The sequence below is a fragment of the Monodon monoceros genome, unplaced genomic scaffold (assembly GCF_005190385.1).
Source record: "Monodon monoceros isolate NGI ecotype Baffin Bay Population unplaced genomic scaffold, NGI_Narwhal_1 Super_Scaffold_18, whole genome shotgun sequence".
NCBI classification, from domain to species: domain Eukaryota; kingdom Metazoa; phylum Chordata; class Mammalia; order Artiodactyla; family Monodontidae; genus Monodon; species Monodon monoceros.
In genome coordinates this window covers 83650811-83669860 of record NW_021703774.1, presented here as the reverse complement: position 1 = coordinate 83669860, position 19050 = coordinate 83650811, and the positions used below count along the sequence as shown (strand labels likewise).

The following is a 19050-nucleotide window of genomic DNA, read 5'->3' as shown; positions in this document are numbered from 1 at the left end:
TTTTTTTTTTTTAATCTCTCCAGGGAGTGGCCTATGGTAGCATTTCTGTAACTAAAATTTCAAGAAACATTAATTTCCTCAGACCTCCATAGCTGATAAAAATGCTACATATGATAGGCCTTTCTTATCAATTCACATTTAAAATTTATACATTGAAGGCAAATTTTTTTAAAAAATGAACTGTTGAAACTTTGTATGGGAAACTGGGTAAAATATATTTGAGAATGTAACCCTTTTATTCTCATAGTACATCCTAACATCCTTTGGTACGTGTATTGCTCAAAAACATTGTAAACTGCTTCCCCAAAGACCTGCTTTGAACTTACCTAGCATCTAATGAGGCATAGAGGAAAATCCTAAAGAAATGTACCTTATGGTTTGTGTCCTTTCAGAATTCATGGCCTGGTTAAAGAAAAAGATGACTATATTTGAAGCATTATAATAAGACACTACAGGTGTTGAGCATCCTGTTATTTAGTTCTTTTACATACATGCTTCATAGTTGTATCTGTTTTGTTTGCTTATTTCCAGTGTCAGGTTCCTATTCAGTAAATAGGCAAGAGTGGATAAATTTTATTCTGACCAGTGTCCCCACTCAATAAATAGTATACTTTGCTGCACAGATTACTTCTGGAAGTAACCTGACATCTTTATAAAATACTTCCTGTTTGTTGAGCAATTGTACCAGATACTTAATATACATTATTTCTCAATTTCATCAACCCTATGAGGAAGGTACTATTCCCATATTACAGTTAAGGAAACTAAGCTCAGAGATCATCTATATTGCTCAGTGTTTTATAAGTTGCAGAGTCAGATTTCCATGGGTCCAGATCCTCGTTCTTGCAACCCTACCATACTGGTTCTCATCTAGTGTTCCGTCTTTGAATCTGATTATTTAAAATCATTATTAACTTTGTCTTCAACTAATTAAATACGGAAGTATCTCTGTCTTCCCCTTTTAGACATAGCATATCCATCATAAAATAACTTTTTCTTCTTTTAGGACCCTACGTGCTCGGAACTGGGCTTATCTTATATTTACTCTCCAAAGAAATATATGTGATAACTGCAGAGACCTTCTCTGCCATTTCAGTAATAGGGGTGCTTATCTATGTAGTTAAAAAATATGGTGCCTCTATTGGTGAATTTGCTGATAAACTCAATGAGGTAAGAACCATAAACCTTATTTCCCATTTTAGACCGTAGTAGTCGTGTCAAAGCCATCAAGTGATGTTTTTGGTATGAATGATAGGGGCAGAGCATATAGAAATGAATCTAATTATAATGATTTCAGTTATAAGTGTTAATGTTATTACTAACTTGAGATCAAGTTTTAAAAATCTACCAAACTTTCTCCAGCTTTTCCATAGTTTTGTTCATTCAACAAGATACTGCATAGCTATTTTTGGCAACTCTTTTCAAGGATTTGTATAGTTCTCCCTATGTGTGGGTGTTTTCACAAATGAGGGGTATGACTTCGAGGAAGCATAAAATGAAACTTTTTTATTACCCTTGGTACTTCCACTGATCTTTGTTGTAAATATCATAATTGCAGCAAAAAATTGCCGAACTGGAAGAAGTGAAACAGGCTTCCATCAAACAAATCCAAGATGCAATTGATCTGGAGAAGTCACATCAGGCACTGGTTCAAAAGCGCCATTACCTTTTTGATGTCCAGAGGGTAGGTTTCAGAACTTTCTAAGGCAAGTGAAGTTACTCATTTGTGTGCATTTAACACAAAAAATTAGAATCTTATGAGGAATAGTTGGATAAGTTGAGCATATTTTGTTTAGAAAAGAGAATATTTGGGTGGGGGTCTAAATGGCAGTTACAGCTATTAACTATACAGTGGACCTATCAAGTAGAAAAATAACTAGAATTATACTCTAAAACTAGAAAGAGTAAAAAGTATAAAAGGACATATTTTGAATCCACACAGAGGGAAAATAATTCATTAAGTTATAGCAGATTAAAAAATGGCATTCACTGTAAAATACAGTAGGTGAAATATATGCTGTGCATTTCATACATGCTCGCTCTAAGAAAGTCTTACTTAACATACTTGCTATAAGAAAATCTGATACCTTACGTTCCAAATTCACAAAGCAGATTCAGATGGCCGGAGAGCTTTTTACTATGATCAAAGCATAATTAGATTCTAAAATATTTAGTTTCTAAAACAACTTTAGGAACGTGTTCAAGCATTTTGTTGTTATTTACTTTGAGCCCAGTACTTTTTGCCTGATATTTAAAGTGAGATGAGCTTATATTGAAATTTTACGTATAGAAACACCTATGAAATGAAAAATTAGGTGCTAAGGTAAAATAAGTATCTGAAATATTAAGGGTTTGGGCCAGTATTTCCTAGTGTAGTCTCGGTACCATGTGCATCAGTCATCTTTGATGCAAATATTTGGACCCATTCCAAGACCTGTGAGATTAGAACCTCTGTTAGGAGCTATCCAAGAGTCTGTATTTTTTTTAAATAGGATCCTGAGAGATTCTTAAGCACATAAATGTTTGAAATCCTCAGAAATTTTTAAAATATCTTTCCGTGCAGATTTAGGTTACAATCTAAATGCTTCCTGCCTCATAGAAACTATGTATGCACAAACAAAATCTGGCTTTTGAAGATGTAGCTTTTTTATAAGATTCCAATGATAGTCATTAAAATTTTTATTTATTTATGAAATATTTAATAGGTATATTTTATATGTGGGCACTGGTCAAGGCAAGGTGCTGGGAATACAGCAGAGAGCAAAACAAAGTCTGCCTTCCTGGGGTCTCTCTCCTAGCCAGGGGTTGAGAGAAGGACAGGAGAAAACTAATTAAGCAGATGTGAATGTCAACTGGTATGAAGTACATGTAGAATAATGAACTTATGTTAAAGGAAAAGAGATTTTAGAAGGAGGGAGTTACTGTTTTTATTAGGCAGGCTAGAAAGGCTTCTAATGGGATATTTGAATAGAGACCTGTCAAAGTGATGGTTCAGGCTGTGTGGATTTCTGAGGAAATAGTATTCCAGGCAGAGGGAAGAACAATTGCAAGGGCCCTAATCGTGGAAGCTTGCTTGGTATAGACAAGGAAAAGTAAGGAAGCCACTGTAGCTGAAGTGGAATGAGTGAGGAGGAAGGTAAAAGGAAGCAAGGCAGAGAGTGGCCAAGGGCTAGGTCATGTAAAGTCTTATAGGCTTCTATGAGAACTTTGACTTGTACTCAGAATGAGAGAGAAAGTCACTGAATCTTTTAGGCAGAGGAGTGATATGATCTTGCTCGTGTTTTGAAGGGCAACTCTGATTGCCTTGTTGAAAGTAGCCTTCAATCTTGTATGCATTGGTTCGAAATGCCAGTGAGTTAGCCAAATAGAGTTGTTAGGTAGACCATTAGATATATGAGTCTGGAATCACTGGGGAGAATTCCAGACTGGAGATGAGGGAATCATGAGCTTACAAGAGGCACAGCTGTAAGACTGGAACATGAAGGAAAATAACTGGAGGAAACAAGGATTATTTTAATTTGTAGTTGCCCTACTTATGGTCAAGTAGTAAGGGTCTAAGAGTTTGGCATAGGATTTAGCAACATGGAGGTTGGTGACCTTGGTAAGGGCTGTTTGAGTAAGTTGAAGGAAAAAAAAAATGGAAGAAAAGAAATTGGAGTCTGAGTATAGATCACTGTCAAAACTGTGAAGGAGTTTTACTGTATTGGGCAAAGAAATTACTCAGTAGCTCAGAAGGTAGGATGTAGTAATCAAGGGAGATTTTTTAAAAGATGGAAAGTATAACTACATGTTAGCATCTGATAGAAGTTAGTAGAGAGAGAAAAATTGATGCAAGAAAGGGGTGGGGGTAGGGAGGAATTTGCTGGAGCAATGTCCTTCAGTAGGCCAGAGAGTTTAGAATACACAGGTGGAAGGGTTGGCTTCAAGAGCAGAGACAGTTTAGCCATAGTTAAAGAAAGGAAGGCAAAGTATGTGAGTATGGGTCCAGGTAGATTGGTTTATATGGTGGTAGAAGTTTGTGAAGTTCTTTGTTTCCTTTTTCTCAGTGAAATAGGAAGGTAGGTCATTTGTTGAAAAGGAAAGTAGTCAAGGAGATATACTAGAGATTTCAGGAGAAAGAAGAACAGCAGAGTGAATGGACTAAAAAAAAAAAAAATGTACCTAGAAGTATTAAGGGCCTACTTGAGATTAATATCTCAAGGCTTTATATAAAACAGGCAGACCTATAAGGATTCTCATTACAGACTAGAAGATGACAATTACCTGTCACCATTACTAATTCAGTGTTATTCTGGCAGTAGTAGCTGATATTAGAGAAGAGAAAGAAATAAGAAGTATAAAAATTAGAAAACATAAAGGTATCCTTACTTATAGATTACCTGATTATATACCTCGGAAAGCTGAGAGAATCAACGTAACTCTTAAAACCATAAGCAAATTCAGTAAGGTATTTGGGTACAAAATTAATATCTAATAAACAAAATCAGTAGCCTTCTGTATATAAATATTAGTTAGAAAATATAAGAGAAAAAGGTAAACCATTTAGGAAGAGATACCTAGGAGTAACTTAACTAGAAATATACAGTCTTTTTACTTTGAAAAATGTGAAATGCTTGTGAGGTATAAGGTTCTAAGAACCTAGACTCAATAATATAAGGATATCAAATTTTCCCTACTTTAATCTCTAAATTTTACACATTCCTAGAAAGAAAATACTAATAGACTAGGAGTAGGGGGTGTTGGGACTTGAACAAATTGATTATTACTAGAAAAAGTAAAAAATATTAAGGAGTATTCTGAAAAAGAGAAGTAGTGAACAGTCCTTCCAAATATTAAAGCTCAAAATTGTAAAGGAACTTTAAATAAATAGCTTGGCACACTACATGAATAGAAAGTCAGGTTGGCACAGCACTTGAGAGAGAGGGTCTAGAGATAGACCTAAACTCATAAGGTAGTTTAGATCGGTGACATTTTCATCTTAGAGGGGAAAGACAGACGGGTATCTTTGTAGGTACAGAGTTGTTTTCCTACTTTTTGCCTTATACCAAAACAAATTTAAGATGAATTAAAGATCTTTAGATAAGAAATGAAACCATAAAAGTAGAAAAAGAGAACATGAAAAACAATACCCTTGGAATGGCAAAGCCTTTCTAATAAAGACAACAAAATGCAGAAACTTGTGTGGTGACGTATGTTAACTAGACCCATTGTGGTGATCATTTCACAATATACACAAATACCGAATCATTGTGTTTGTATGCCTGAAATTAATGTAATATTGTATGTCAGTTATACTTCAATTTTTAAAAATCCAGGAACTATAAGAGGAAAAATTAAGTTGATCTCATTAAAAATTTAAGTTTTACATGTAGAAGTTACCATAAACAAAGTTAAGAGACGAACTAGGAAGAACACATGCATTCCATATGACACAAAAGGGTAGTTACCTTAGGATAGACCAACATCCCAGTAGAAAACTAGGTGTAGGACATGCACAATTTATAAAAATGTAAGTAAATGTAAATGGTTTCTAAATATGTAAATTTTCTCCTTAGATAATGACAATTAAATTGATATTTTTTTCTGCTTATCAGAATAGTCGAGAGTAAAATGTTTTATAAACACCATTGGCCAGGGTTTAGAGTAACAAGCATTTGTGTTGCTGGTGAGAGTATGAAGCAGTACAACTTTTCTGTGAAATTGGACAGTGTTAATCACAAGTTAAAATGGATCTTTAAGAGCCTGGGCTTTGTAGCCTGACTCCTTGTAGTCAGGTCTTGGCTTCACAGTTCATTTGCTCTATAACCTTGGACAAATTCCTTAGCATCTGCCTCTGTTTCTTCCTCACTGTAAAATGAGTATAATAATAGTAACTATCCCATGGTGTGATTTTAAGATTTAATTGAATTGACACACAGTGTTTAGAACATAGTAGGTACTCAACAGTTATTAGCTATTATTTGACCCAGCAAGTATCCACACATAAGTGCAAAGACACATACAATATACGCAGCAGCATTATTTGTTAAAGAATTGGAAGCAACCTAATCTATTAATAGAGCTTAAATAAATTATGGATTATGAGACACCAAAATAGTAGAATCCAATGTAACTTTTAAAATCAAGGTGGGTTTTTGTGTCATAATCAGTAAAAGTGATGTTCGTGTGTGTACATATGCCTATGTTTTGTTTATTAAATATTTCTGGGAGAGAATACAAGAAATAGAGGAAGATGGTAGCCTATGGAGGGGCTGGAGGAGACTTATTTTTTACTGCATATACTTTTAAATATATTTTTACTATATGCTGTTAGAATTTTTCTACCACATGCATGCGTTACCTATTCATATTAAACAAATGAATTTTGCATAAAATACAGGTAATGATGGGTATTCTAATGGGCAGAATCCTCAGAATGGAAGTGATCCTTTAACTGTGCAAACAGTTTTCATCACTTGTTAATTTTCTTCAGAATAACATTGCCATGGCTTTGGAAGTTGCTTACCGGGAACGACTGCATAGAGTATACAAGGAGGTAAAGAATCGCCTGGACTATCACATCTCTGTGCAGAATATGACACGTCAGAAGGAACAAGAGCACATGATAAACTGGGTGGAGAAGAACGTGGTACAGAGCATCTCTGTGCAGCAGGTACATGATGTTTTGAAGCTTCTGGAGTTGTATTGATATCTCTGACAGGATAAAAATAGCTGGTAAGGAGTCTTTAGCCTAGAGACATTGGGGTGGTCCTGGTTCACTTTTCTGGTTAGTGGTAACCTAGAAGATGCTGTACAACTGCCTTGGTAGGTTGCCTCCCTCCTCAAAGTTTGGCTTCCAAAGAGTCTCTCACCTCATGGATCAAGAAGAGTGGGAAAAAAAAAAGAAAAAAAAAAAAAAGAAGAGTGGAAAGATGGTTGAGAACACTCGTTGAACAGACGTATGTTCAAGTACCAACATTTGGGAAATATTAAGCAACATATTTCATTTCTCTGTAAAACAGAGGCTGGACAAGTCTACTTCTGAGCCTCTTCCATTTTCTGAATAATTCCATGATTTCCATTCCATGCCATTTCCTCTTCCCAGCCACTTAATTCATTGGTCTTGAACAGAAATGTTTTCTATTTTTTACCTAAATGTGATTTCCTTTTTAAATTTTATGTTCTTTATTTACTTTTGACTTTATTTCTTCTTTCCTAGATTTATAGTATACTTAGGCATTTCTGATCATTTTCTGCATAACCATGCAGGACTAGAAAAACAGGGTCTGTCAACATTTAATGCCTTGGGTTTTTTAAAATAAACTGTCTTTTACATAAAAGTGTTATTTAAGAAACTTGAAAAGACAAAAGTATACAAAAGAGACTAGAAGTTATTTTTGTTCTTTCTTAACATTTCTCTATTACTAATGTTTGTTAGGTTGGTCTTTTTCAAGCAGCTGTTAGCTGTAAAACCTAACATCAGTGGCACATGGTTACAGGAGTATCTAGCTTCAACCTCTAAACAGGTTTCACTCATGAAAGCTATGAGCCAGGGGACTTTAAATTCCCTCCATTTGCTTAAAATAAATTTTGCATCTCCCCCATGTTAAATAATTAAAGAATTTTTTGTAGTCTATCATATTAAGCCAGTAATCCATCTTGAGATTCCGAGGAACCTCTTATAGGAGGTATCCTTTAGAATTACAGTGTTTATACCCTTCCATGATTTGAAAAGTTCTAACCAGCTTTCTCTTTCCTTATCACAGGAGAAGGAGACAATTGCCAAGTGCATTGCAGATCTAAAGCTGCTTGCAAAGAAGGCTCAATCACAGCCAGCTCTGTAAATGCACCTGTCCCAATTGAGACAGCTAGAAACAGTTGACTGACTAAATGGAAACTAGTCTATGTGACAAAATCTTTCTGTATTGCTCTATACTGAAGTTAGTTTCCCTTTCCTAAAAATGAAAAGTTTGAGTTTCATATAATGAGAGAATTAAAACAATCTATTGGCCAGTAAGATGTTTCTCTCATCCTTCTTGCTCTGCATTTTGAGTTGTTCCATGATCACTTCTGAATAAGCAGTTTGCTTTGAATAAAGTTTGGTACCTGACTAAAAATTGTCAAGTTAGAGTTTAAATTTGAATTAATTCAGCCATCTTACAATAAAGTGACCGTTGAAACAAAGTTTTTCAAGATGCATAATTTTCTGAAATGTTATTTCAACATTTATTATATGGGTAAAAATTAAAGATGTCATTGAGCTGATAATATTGTTTATAAAACTTAGTGGTAAGCTATTTCTTGCTGACAGGTTATGGAGAATTTAAAACTTTTCAGTATGCTTAAAATAACTAAAGGGAATCTTGTATATCAAATTATATCATTGACTTTATTTTCATTTTAGTAGTATGTCAACAGAAAGTATTATGGACTCAATGTGTCATAAAATCACTCTGAAGAATCCAGCGGATAGTTAGAAGGTTCTGCCCTTCCGTTGGTTTGTCTGTAGTTAATTCTCTCATACTTGTATAAGGATTTACTTGTAAACAGAGGGATAACTTACATAATAGGAAATACTTGAAAATACGTACCATATGGATAATTGCCATTTTCATTGACTTCCTGAGGTTTTAATGATATAACAATCATTTAAGTCAGTATTTATTTATTGATGGCTAATGTATTCATCTTATATAGAAATCAGACTGATATCATTATTAAGATGTTACTTAAAGGAGATTTTGATAGGGTCAGCAGAGGTGTTCCAAATTATTCGTTAAACAAAGAATTGCTGTGCTAAGCACAATCCTGCACTGGTCATACAGAGATAAAAAGTTCCTACCTCAGGGAGTTAAATATCTACTGGAAAGGCAGTAAGAATATGTGATACAGTACAGATTTTAGGTGTTTTGAGAGTGAAATGACAAGCACCATTTTAGGTAGTCTCAATAACCTCATCAGTTTCCTTGTACATAACTATCAAGTCAGCATTCAGTCAGAGAAGCAGAGCTACTAGGATATATGTTTATAGGTAAGGGATTTGACTTTATGCTGTCATGGGAGCTGGTTAAGCAATCTCTGTAAGCTCTTAATCTTTGTTTCTGATGAAGGAGCTTGACGTGCATGGAGCAGGCATTTAAGAAGGGAAGGTGGATGTGAAATGGGAGCGGGTAGGAACAAGTGGAAATCACAAGCACGGACTGAAACCCTTGTCAGTTTTTATTACCTCAGATCTTCATGGTATGATTGTCCTGCAGAACCCCAAGCCTTTCCTCACACACCTGGTCCAAAGGTTAGAGAAACTGAAGGATGACCCAGGGAAGGGTTGGGAAGTTATAGGCCCAGCTACAATTGGTGAGTTAACAGATTAGTACGTATAAGCCACAAAGTTGCTTCTTTGCATTCGCAAAGACAGCTAGGCTAGGCATGAGGCTGTTAAAGTCCTCTGGCCAGTCACTTCATAATGAGAACAGTTTCATCTGGGTCTCCTCATAAGGCTATCAGATCCAAGCAGGGACTGACAGTGTGCCCCATAGTCCCCAGAACCAGGGAGCCAGATGAATGACATCCTGTACTCACAGCAACACTTACAACATGTTTGTATGGATAGCCAACACGATGCTCTGACACCTGGACTTTACTGTTGCAGCCAGCTGTAGAGCATATGCTGCTCCTTTTGGACAAGGATGTGCTGGAGGAGTTTGTTTACCTGTGCCCGAGGAGCATGGTATCACAACGCAAAGTGAAGCCAGTCAGGAATGAAAAGGAGGTAATAAGCTGAGCAGGTTTCCTAGAGGCGAAACTCCAGACTACAGCCCCAAATCTCTACCTTCAGAATACCAGAAATTCATTTCTATGTGGTGGATGTGGTTTGGTATGTACAAATTGGCTGCATGGTAATTGGTTGTGCAGTCTCAAGAGTATCACAGTTAATTTTTAAATGTATGGTATGAAAAAGTTCAATTGATTTGAAGTATTTTTGTATTAGCAAAAGAAATGGATTACATTTGTCAATGATAAAAGGGGAATGTTGGGTTCTTTTGTCATAAATTTTGTAATGACCGTAAAAATAATTTCTAATCCATGATAACTAATAAGAATCTGAAGATCATTCCATCAAGTGGTCAGTTACCTAATTCACTGGCTATTCTTAGCATCATTCATGGTGGAATAACCAGATATCTTTCCTGATCTGCTGAAATATGAAGTAGACAGTATCACCTGTGATGTAATCTAGCCAGACGTATTTAACCTGAATCTCTCAGGACTTAAGATGTAAATTCCAGTTTCCAGGAAATGCAGGAGATAGAAGGACATTATAAATGACACCAGGGGAAGTAATTAAATTAGGGATTATGCTTCCATTTATTGGGTCATAGTGTTTTTCATTAAAATTTTTAATGTTCTCTGTTAAGGTCCTGTACCTTTTTTTGTAAGATTTATTCTAAAGACTTTCTATTCTTTATTAAGATTATAAAACGTACCTGGCTTAAAAGTAAATTTTCTGTTTGTTGGAGTAAGAAAATTAAGATTCAGATTCCTGCAACTTTGTTGCTGAGGTTAAATGCAATTAAGATGCAAAATCCTGTAACATTTGCTTCCAGTAATGGTGGACTAGGTAATTCAGACCAACTCTCCTACTGAAGAAATTTTTCGCATCTGGGTGAAATATAAAACATATCTTAAAAATATTAAAGCACCGGAGGGCCCTAGAGATTGTCATACTGAGTGAAGTAAGTCAGACAAAGACAAATACATGATATCGCTTATATGTGGAATTAAAAAAATGGTACAAATGAACCTATTTACAAAACAGAAATAAAGTCACAGATGCAGAAAACAAACTCATGGTTACCCAGGGGGAAAGTGTGGGGGGGGGGATAAATTGGGAGGTTGGGATTGATATACACGCACTACTATATATAAAATAGATAACTAATAAGAACCTACTATATAGCATGGGGAACTCTACTCAATACTTTGTAATGGCCTATATGAGAAAAGAACCTAAAACGAGTGGCTATATGTATATGTATAACTGATTCACTGCTGTACACCTAAAGCTAAAAACACTGTAAATCAACTATACTCCAATAAAAATTAAAAAAAAAAAAATCTCTGCCTAACCTAGAAGTTTTGTAATTTTAGCTCCTACAGGTAAGGATATGTTACATAATTTGTAGATGGTGTGAAATAAAGAGTTTAAGACTTTTTTGTTTTTCATATGAATTCCCAATTGTTTCAGCACAGTCTACTAAAAAGATTATCTTCCCCCCCCCCAAAAAATAGAATAAAATAAGATAGATAATAAGAACATACTGTATAGCACAGGGAACTCTATTCACTTCTCCATAATGACCTATATGGGAATAGAATCTAAAAAAGAGGGGATATATGTATATGTATAACTGATTCACTTTGCTGTACAGCAGAAACTAACAACATTGGGAATCATCTATACTCCAATAAAAATTAAAAAATGTTAAAGCACCAAGAGATCATGAGAAATCATCAGATCAAGAACTGAGAGACAGTGGAAATTCAGAGAGGTGAGGTTAGCCCTCAGGACCATTTTTGTCCTGGGAGCATTTGCCCATCTGAAAGAGATGGCTAAGACACTTAGTCATGTTTTTGGTCGCTTCACAGGGCTAGAGGAACAAAAGATGGAGTCCAGGACCCATCAAGAATAGAGACCCTAGTAAACCACCACTGCCTACCACCACCACTACCATTCGTACAGTCAGCTGCACTCTAGGAATAACGAAGAAGACAGAAATAACCAGCCCTTGGGAGTTCCCTGGTGGCCTAGAGGTTAGGATTCCGGGCTTTCACTGCTGTGGCGTGGGTTTAACCCCTGGTTGGGAAACAGATCCTGCAAGCTGTGGGGCGTGGCCAAAAATAAATAAATAACCAGTCCTTAATGAACAGTGTCCTGCTGTGAGCAGATGACCCAGTAAAAACTCAAGCCCCGAACTTGGATTAAGGTGATCACAGATTGCTGGTGCCCCCAGGTGGCTGGCAAAAGCAATAAAAGAAACCTTGTTTGGAGGAAGATAACATGATTCTAGACTTGCACTCCGATCACTACATTACATTGTGTTAAGACTCCATCTTAGCAGGCTGGAGAGAGACTCTCCTGCTTGCCTTGAAGAATCAAACTGCCAGGTTGTGAACTGCCTGTGGACAGGACCACATGGCAGGGAACTGCAGGCAGCTTCTAGGACCTGAAGACAGACTCTAGCTGACAACCAGGCCCCTCAGTTATACAGCTGAAAGAAAATTTATTTGTCCAGCAAATAGGTGAAGTGGATTTTCCCCAGTCAAGCCTCTGATGAAACCAAGGCCCCAGCTAATACCTGAACTGTAGCCCGGTGAGGCCCTGAAACAGAAAACCCTGTTAAGCTGTGTCCCAGCCTCTAACCCACAGAAACTGTGAGAAAAGAAATGTGTACTGTTTTAACCATCTACGCTTGTGATAATTTGTTATACTGCGATAGAAAACTGATAACAGCAAGGATCACTACCATTTCCATGCAGCATGATTTTTCCTGATTCACCCACTGTGGGTTCCTTTTCAGGGGGTCCAATCCAATTTCCCACTTTGGTGCAGGCTTTACACTTGGTTTCCTGACCTCATACAAGGCCTTCAGACCCAATCTTCAGGTCACCAAAAATTGGTGGCTATTCCCAGAGCAAACCTTAGCTTCAGGTCTCACTCAACTCTCTCTTTCTGATCTTTGAGGATTTCCAACATCTAGTTCAGCCATGCATTTTTTTTTATAAATTTATTTTATTTTATTCATTTTTATTTTTGGCTATGTTGGGTCTTCGTTGCTGTACACGGGCTTTCTATAGTTGCAGTGAGCGGGGGATTCTCTTCGTTGCGGTGCACGGTCTTTTCATTGTTGTGGCTTCTCTTGTTGCGGACCACAGGCTCTAGGCACATGGGCTTCAGTAGTTGTGGTGCTCAGGCTCAGTAGTTGTGGCACACAGGCTTAGTTGCTCCACAGCATGTGGGATCTTCCTGGACCAGGGATTGAACCCATGTCCCTTGTATTGGCAGGCGGATTCTTAACCACTGCGCCACCAGGGAAGTCCCCAGCCATGCATTTTTAAATTATGGTGTTTCAAATGTTTTATCCAGCATTTGCTGGTGTTCTTTAACGAGAGGATCTCTTTAAAAGATCTAATCTGCTGTAGGTCTAGGGATTTCCATTCACTCTTTAACCCACTGAAGTCTGACTCCCCACCACTACTACACCCCAAGCTGCTTTAGCAAAAGAGATCAGGATCTCTTCATTTCCAAATTCAATCAACTCTTTCCAGTCCTCATCTTACTCAGCCTCTCTCTCAGCAGCACCTGGCACTGTTGGCCACAGCTTTTCCTTCCTTCTTTTCCTCCCTGGCTTCTAGTAGCATATGTGTGCTATTACTGCTGTCACTGTTGCCTTGCAATTTCCTTAGCTGACTCCACTTTTTCTGCCTTCCTGTTAAATAGTGGTATTCCTCAGAGTTCTAGGAATGTTTTATTCTCATTCTACAATCTGTACCTGGATGATCTTATCCATCCCCATGGCTTCTATTGATACTATCATGTGTATGCTGATGGCTTCCTAATCTATACCTCACATCTATTAGGCAGGGTAGGTTAGGTTAAATGGCTTATTCTCTTCCCAAAATCTCAGTAGTGTAACATGAAAAAGTTTATTTCTTGCTCACACAGAATCCACTGCAGGTCCAGGTGACCCTCCAGAGAAACTATCCTCCATACGGCGACTCAGTGATTCAGCTTTAGAGCTTGCAACCTCACCTTCTCATCACAAAATCTCCATAATCACCCTGAAGGGGAAGAGGTCAGAGGAGGTCTTCCTTAAGCAATTAAATGCTTCAACTAAAAGGGAAATACATCACTTTCATTCATAGACCATTAGCCAGAGCTTATCACATGGCACTACTAAACCACAAATGAGGCTCAGAGGCCAGGAGGAGAGGAGCTCTGGTTAGGGTTGAGAACTAGTACTCCCTACCACACAAATCTAGATCCCTTTCATGAGCCCCCAACCTGTGCATCCAACATCCCTCTCGACATCTCTACCTGAATGCTCCATAGGCACCCTAGACTCAATGTGTCCAAAAGTAAACTCATTATATATGCCCAACCCTACACCCCCCTTCTGTATTCTCACCATCAGTTGGTGATCCAAGGCAGAAACCCGGGAGTTATCTTGAGCTCCTCTCTCCCCCTTACCTTCCTCTCACAACTGAAAAAAGACTAGATTCATCATCTTTTTGCCCTACCTCCTCTTCCCCACAGCCTGTGCCTCTAATCAGATCATCCCTGTTTCTCACCTAGAACTCTGCCATACTAAAGGACTCCCTGCCCACTCTCTGTCCCACTGCCCCTCACCAGTCCCTCCTACACTCTGTTGCCCAAACCCAAATGTAATCACGTTACATCCTTCAGCACTGTCTCCATTGCCTCTAAGGTGAAGTTTGTTTAGGGTCCTCCACCATGTGAGCTTGTCGTTCCTCTACAGCCTTTCTCTTTCCATTCCCCATCCCCACCCACCCTCATTCCCTGTAGCACCAGTGACGGTGAAATACTTGCATTTCCCTGAACATCACAAACATGACAAAGCATGTGTTTGCTCAGGCTGTTCCTCTGCCTGGAATATGCTTCCTTCCTCTGTCTGCCTACAAAATGTGATTCATCTTTCAAGATGCAACTCAAACATCATTTTCTCTATGATGCTTTTCTTGACACCCACCCTCTCTCCTTTTTTTTTTTTTTAGAGAGAAGGCTTGAATATTTTTTTGTTTTAAAGAAGATGTTGGGGGTAGGAGTTTATTAATTAATTTATTTATTTTTGCTGTGCTGGGTCTTCGTTTCTGTGCGAGGGCTTTCTCTAGTTATGGCAAGCGGGGGCCACTCTTCATCGCGGTGCGCGGGCCTCTCACTGTCGCGGCCTCTCTTGCTACAGAGCATAAGCTCCAGGCGCGCAGGCTCAGTAGTTGTGGCTCACGGGCCTAGTTGCTCTGCGGCATGTGGGATCCTCCCAGACCAGGGCTCGAACCCGTGTCCCCTGCATTAGCAGGCAGATTCTCAACCACTGTGCCACCAGGGAGGCCCCACCCTCCCTCCTTATTGTGCAACCTGAGCCCTTTCTCTTTGAGTCCCACTCCATCCTGTATGTCTGACACAGCATCTACAACATTTCATTACACTTACTCCCGAACTTAACAGTATGTTTGGGTCATAGTAAGTGCTCAGTAAATGTCTGATTAATTAATCGTCACTCTAAGTCTGGAACTACTGCTGTTTCCTTCTCTGGCTGCTCTTCCTCCTTCTGCCCTTTGGAGATATCTCTGATCGTAGTCTTCGACTTTTTATCCTCCCTTGTTTTTTCTACCACGCTCCTAAACATCTCTCAAGTTCATTTACATTTCTTTGTCTCTCCACTGCTACCTACCACCCTAGTCCAAGTTACTATTATCCCTCAACTGGATCACTGTAATAACCTCTTAACCAGTCTTGTCATATCTATTCTGGCTCCCTTCCAATTTATTCTCACCCCCCCACCCCCAGTTTTCGTGATTGTTTAGAAAGCAAGTCTGATCACATCACCCTTGTTTAAATACCTTCAGTGCAGATAAGCTCACCTCTCTTGTCATAAAGACAAAAGCTCTCAGGGAACTGGCCCCCGCCTGGTTCTTAAACTTCATCCCCATCATACTCCATACCCACCCCCAGCACCCCAGCATCACCTCACACACTTCCTTGCTCTTTCATGCTAGCCTTTTTTTCGGGGGGCATGGGGTGGGTCACTTCCTGCCCTCCTTTCTTGCACAGAGCTTTTGAATTTCAATGTTCTCTTCCCTTTGATCGTTACTACCACCACCAGCACCACCCACCCCCATCTTGGCCTAGTGGAACTCCATCTCACAAAAGATTTTGGCTTATTCTCTTCCAGGAAGCTGTCCCTCGTTCCCTGTATCATAGGCATATACAGCCAGGGATCCTGCACAAAAGGCTGTTTTTTTGCCCACCATTATGTCCTCAGAACTTAGAACTCAGTACATGGCACATAGTAAACATTCAGTAAGCAATTTTGGAGTGAATGAACAAATGAATTCTCTTGGCCACTGAGATTCAAACACTTGGAGTAATCATGGACTCATTCTGCTATTTCATTCCCTGTATCCAGGTCCCAAGTCTTAGAACTTCCAATCTTATTATACCTGTGGATGCCTCCCCAATCCTGATGCTCCCACCCTTATTAAATACCTGAGATATTGCCATACTCCTCCAGCTTATTTCCTTGTCTCTTTCTTTACCCACAATTTATCTTATTTGATGTGATATAATCTTCCTTAAAGGCCATGTTTATCATATTATACCCCAATTCAAAAACCTTTAGTTGTTTGTCATTAATGCTTAAAATATATTTTTTGCTTGGATTTAAAGACCTCCACAATATGTCTCAAATCTATCTATGCAACTTTTTTCTGTGTCTCACCCTTTACCAAGGCCCCACTCTTGAACCATGCTGATATCCCAGAAATCCATCACTCAACGCCCAGCAACCAATCCTGGGCTTGGGCATTTCCTCACACAGTCCCTTTCTTCTCCCCCATCCACCCTCCAGGTCTCCCTGCACACAGTCCTGCCTGATTCTGCCAGCTCTGCCAGCCCTTCCCTTCTTCCAGGCCTGCGAGTTGCTCTGCCCTCGGCCTGAAGCTGTCTTCCCCAGGAGGTTCTTTGCCCGGCCAGCTCGTTCTTATCCTCTGGTTCTCAGGGTAAATATCACTCCTTGGACAGGCCTTCCCTTTTATCTAAAGATGTTCTCCCATCATTTACTCTCCGGCATGGCACTTTGCTTCTTTCCTTCATGGCCCATAACACATCCGTGATTAATCTGTTGTTTTCTTGTTTGTCGTTGCTCTTCTCAATTAGACGGTAGGCCCATGAGGAGCTTTTCTGCCTTCTCTCTGAAATATCCACAGCACTTAGCCCACTGCATGGCCCACTGTGTTTATTTAATGAGCATATTTATTAATATTATTTTATCGATAAATGTTAACAAGGTAAATGGTTCGCCTTCCCTTTGAAGAGATCTCCATGATCTTAAAACACTTAAAAGTCTGTCCAGCCCTCACTAAACTCTTAACACCGTTTGCTCTTTGTTTTTCTTTATCAAGAGCATTTCCCTGGCTAGAATAAATGGGACTATGACATGCTTGATGACAATGATAATGTCACACCACTGTGACCCCTACTATATCTGGCATGGTGGTCACATATTCAATAAATACTTAATTAGAAATAAACTTATCTCCCTGTGTTCTGGCATTCATGTGTCAAAAGATATAAAAGCAGCTCTCTGCTTACGGAATTAAAAAAATACAGTGTTGGCCACAAAGAGGATGTCTGCCCTGGAGTTTAGACAAGATCTTTGCGACACACAGCTTGATGTAGCAGTGGCAGTGGCAGTAATCACTATTTCATCATTCTGAAAAATAGGGGTGGTAACAGAAGCAGCAGGTGAAAAGTTCAGTCTTAGACAATGACATCTTAGGACCAGACTTTTCCTTAAAAGGTAAACGTGTTTACTCCATGCTTTTAATCTAGACGAAATAATCACCAAAAGAAAATGCTACCTAATTTAGAGTGGTTTCTGTAACTTTTTTCTTTTTAACTTTATTTGATGGGGGAAGGGTTGCATTTGAATGGCTGAATTTAGTTGGTAGATTTTATGACAGTCAGTAAGGTTCACCAATGCTGGACAAAATATGAAAAAGTATACCTATATAGCACTGTTTCTATTTTAATTTATACTTCTATCAAATGTTTGGAGTGTCGTTTTCAAAGGGAATGTGTTTCCTGCTTTTTTTGGCCTGGATCTGTAAGTAACTATTTCCCTGTAGCATCATGTGATGGTTTTGTCTTTCAGGGTGGGGGACCGAGCTTTTGTTTCAGATGGCTGTGCTAACATTTCTTTGGGATGGTTGTAAATTCAGAGCCACTCATGGGAAGGTTAAGATTTTATGGAAACCTATGATCCTCCCCTCTTCCACCTCCCCAGTGATATGGTCTAGTAAAAGTTCATAGGATATGTTTATACTATGTTTAGTGTAAACATGTATTTCAATATTTTAAAAATACTATATAAATATTTTACAGTGCTCTACAAAGAACACCGTTGACTTTTATACTAGAAAAGGAGCAAAAAGTGCTAGAAAAATTGTTGCCACTGTTGATTCTGCCATGGATGATGGACTTTCTATTCTCATGGCTCAGAATTCTCATCAAATTTCCCTGTTGGCACCTTTCTTGTTATCTTAGATTACATGCTCTTAAAAAGCTTGTTTGATTGTAAGGCACTTGATAATGTTGCTGTTGCTGTTCTAACTGGTACATGGCAATGAGGTGTCCTTCTCCCAATCCTCTCTATGTCCAAGGACTTAGAAACTGATTCACTTTGGAGAGCTGAGCAATTAAACACAAATGATCGATGGCATTTATTGTCTAACTAAATTACCTTAAAATACGGTAGATATAGCAGAGCCAAAAATTCTTATCATGGGTTTGCCTAAGTATAAAGTAAAATTGTGGGCTCCTAAAATTTTTTGTTATTTGATTTTGTTTAAATAAAAGTGGGAATAATTTTTATCAACAAACAGGAAACTGGAAAAGCAAGCTATAATACATAGCTATAACAGAAAGACCCAGCACCACTAAAAGGCTTAAAGAAATTTTCAGTAAGATAGGAAAATGTTTATGGTAAAAATCATAGTAAAAAAAACAAAACAAGGAGGTATGAAAAAGTATCTCAACTAGCTTTTTAAAAATGCATGAAGTACAACACAAAGGAAAAACACTAAAATATTAACAATAGGTAGTGGAAGTTTGAGTGATTTTACTTTTCTGCTTTTAGGTACTTAATGCTTTTTAGTATAAATAAATGAGGGAAATACAGAAAGCTTAACATAATAGAACTATAGCTTAGATAAGGGCATTTTCACACTCGAAAATATAATGTGTGAACAAAATAGAAGTGTCTGATGCAGTCT

General features: G+C 38.3%; 1 protein-coding gene across 1 annotated transcript in view; it reads left to right on the top strand.

The window, feature by feature from the left end:
* ATP5PB (ATP synthase peripheral stalk-membrane subunit b) overlaps positions 1–8163 on the top strand; it is a 14581-nt gene extending 6418 nt beyond the window's left edge. Inside the window, exons 4-7 of the mRNA XM_029229028.1 lie at positions 1007–1170; positions 1559–1684; positions 6473–6652; positions 7746–8163. Of these exons, the coding sequence (XP_029084861.1) occupies positions 1007–1170; positions 1559–1684; positions 6473–6652; positions 7746–7823 (548 nt within the window). The 3' untranslated portion in view covers positions 7824–8163. The remainder of the gene's footprint in view (positions 1–1006; positions 1171–1558; positions 1685–6472; positions 6653–7745) is intronic.
* The last annotated feature ends 10887 nt before the right edge of the window (positions 8164–19050 follow it).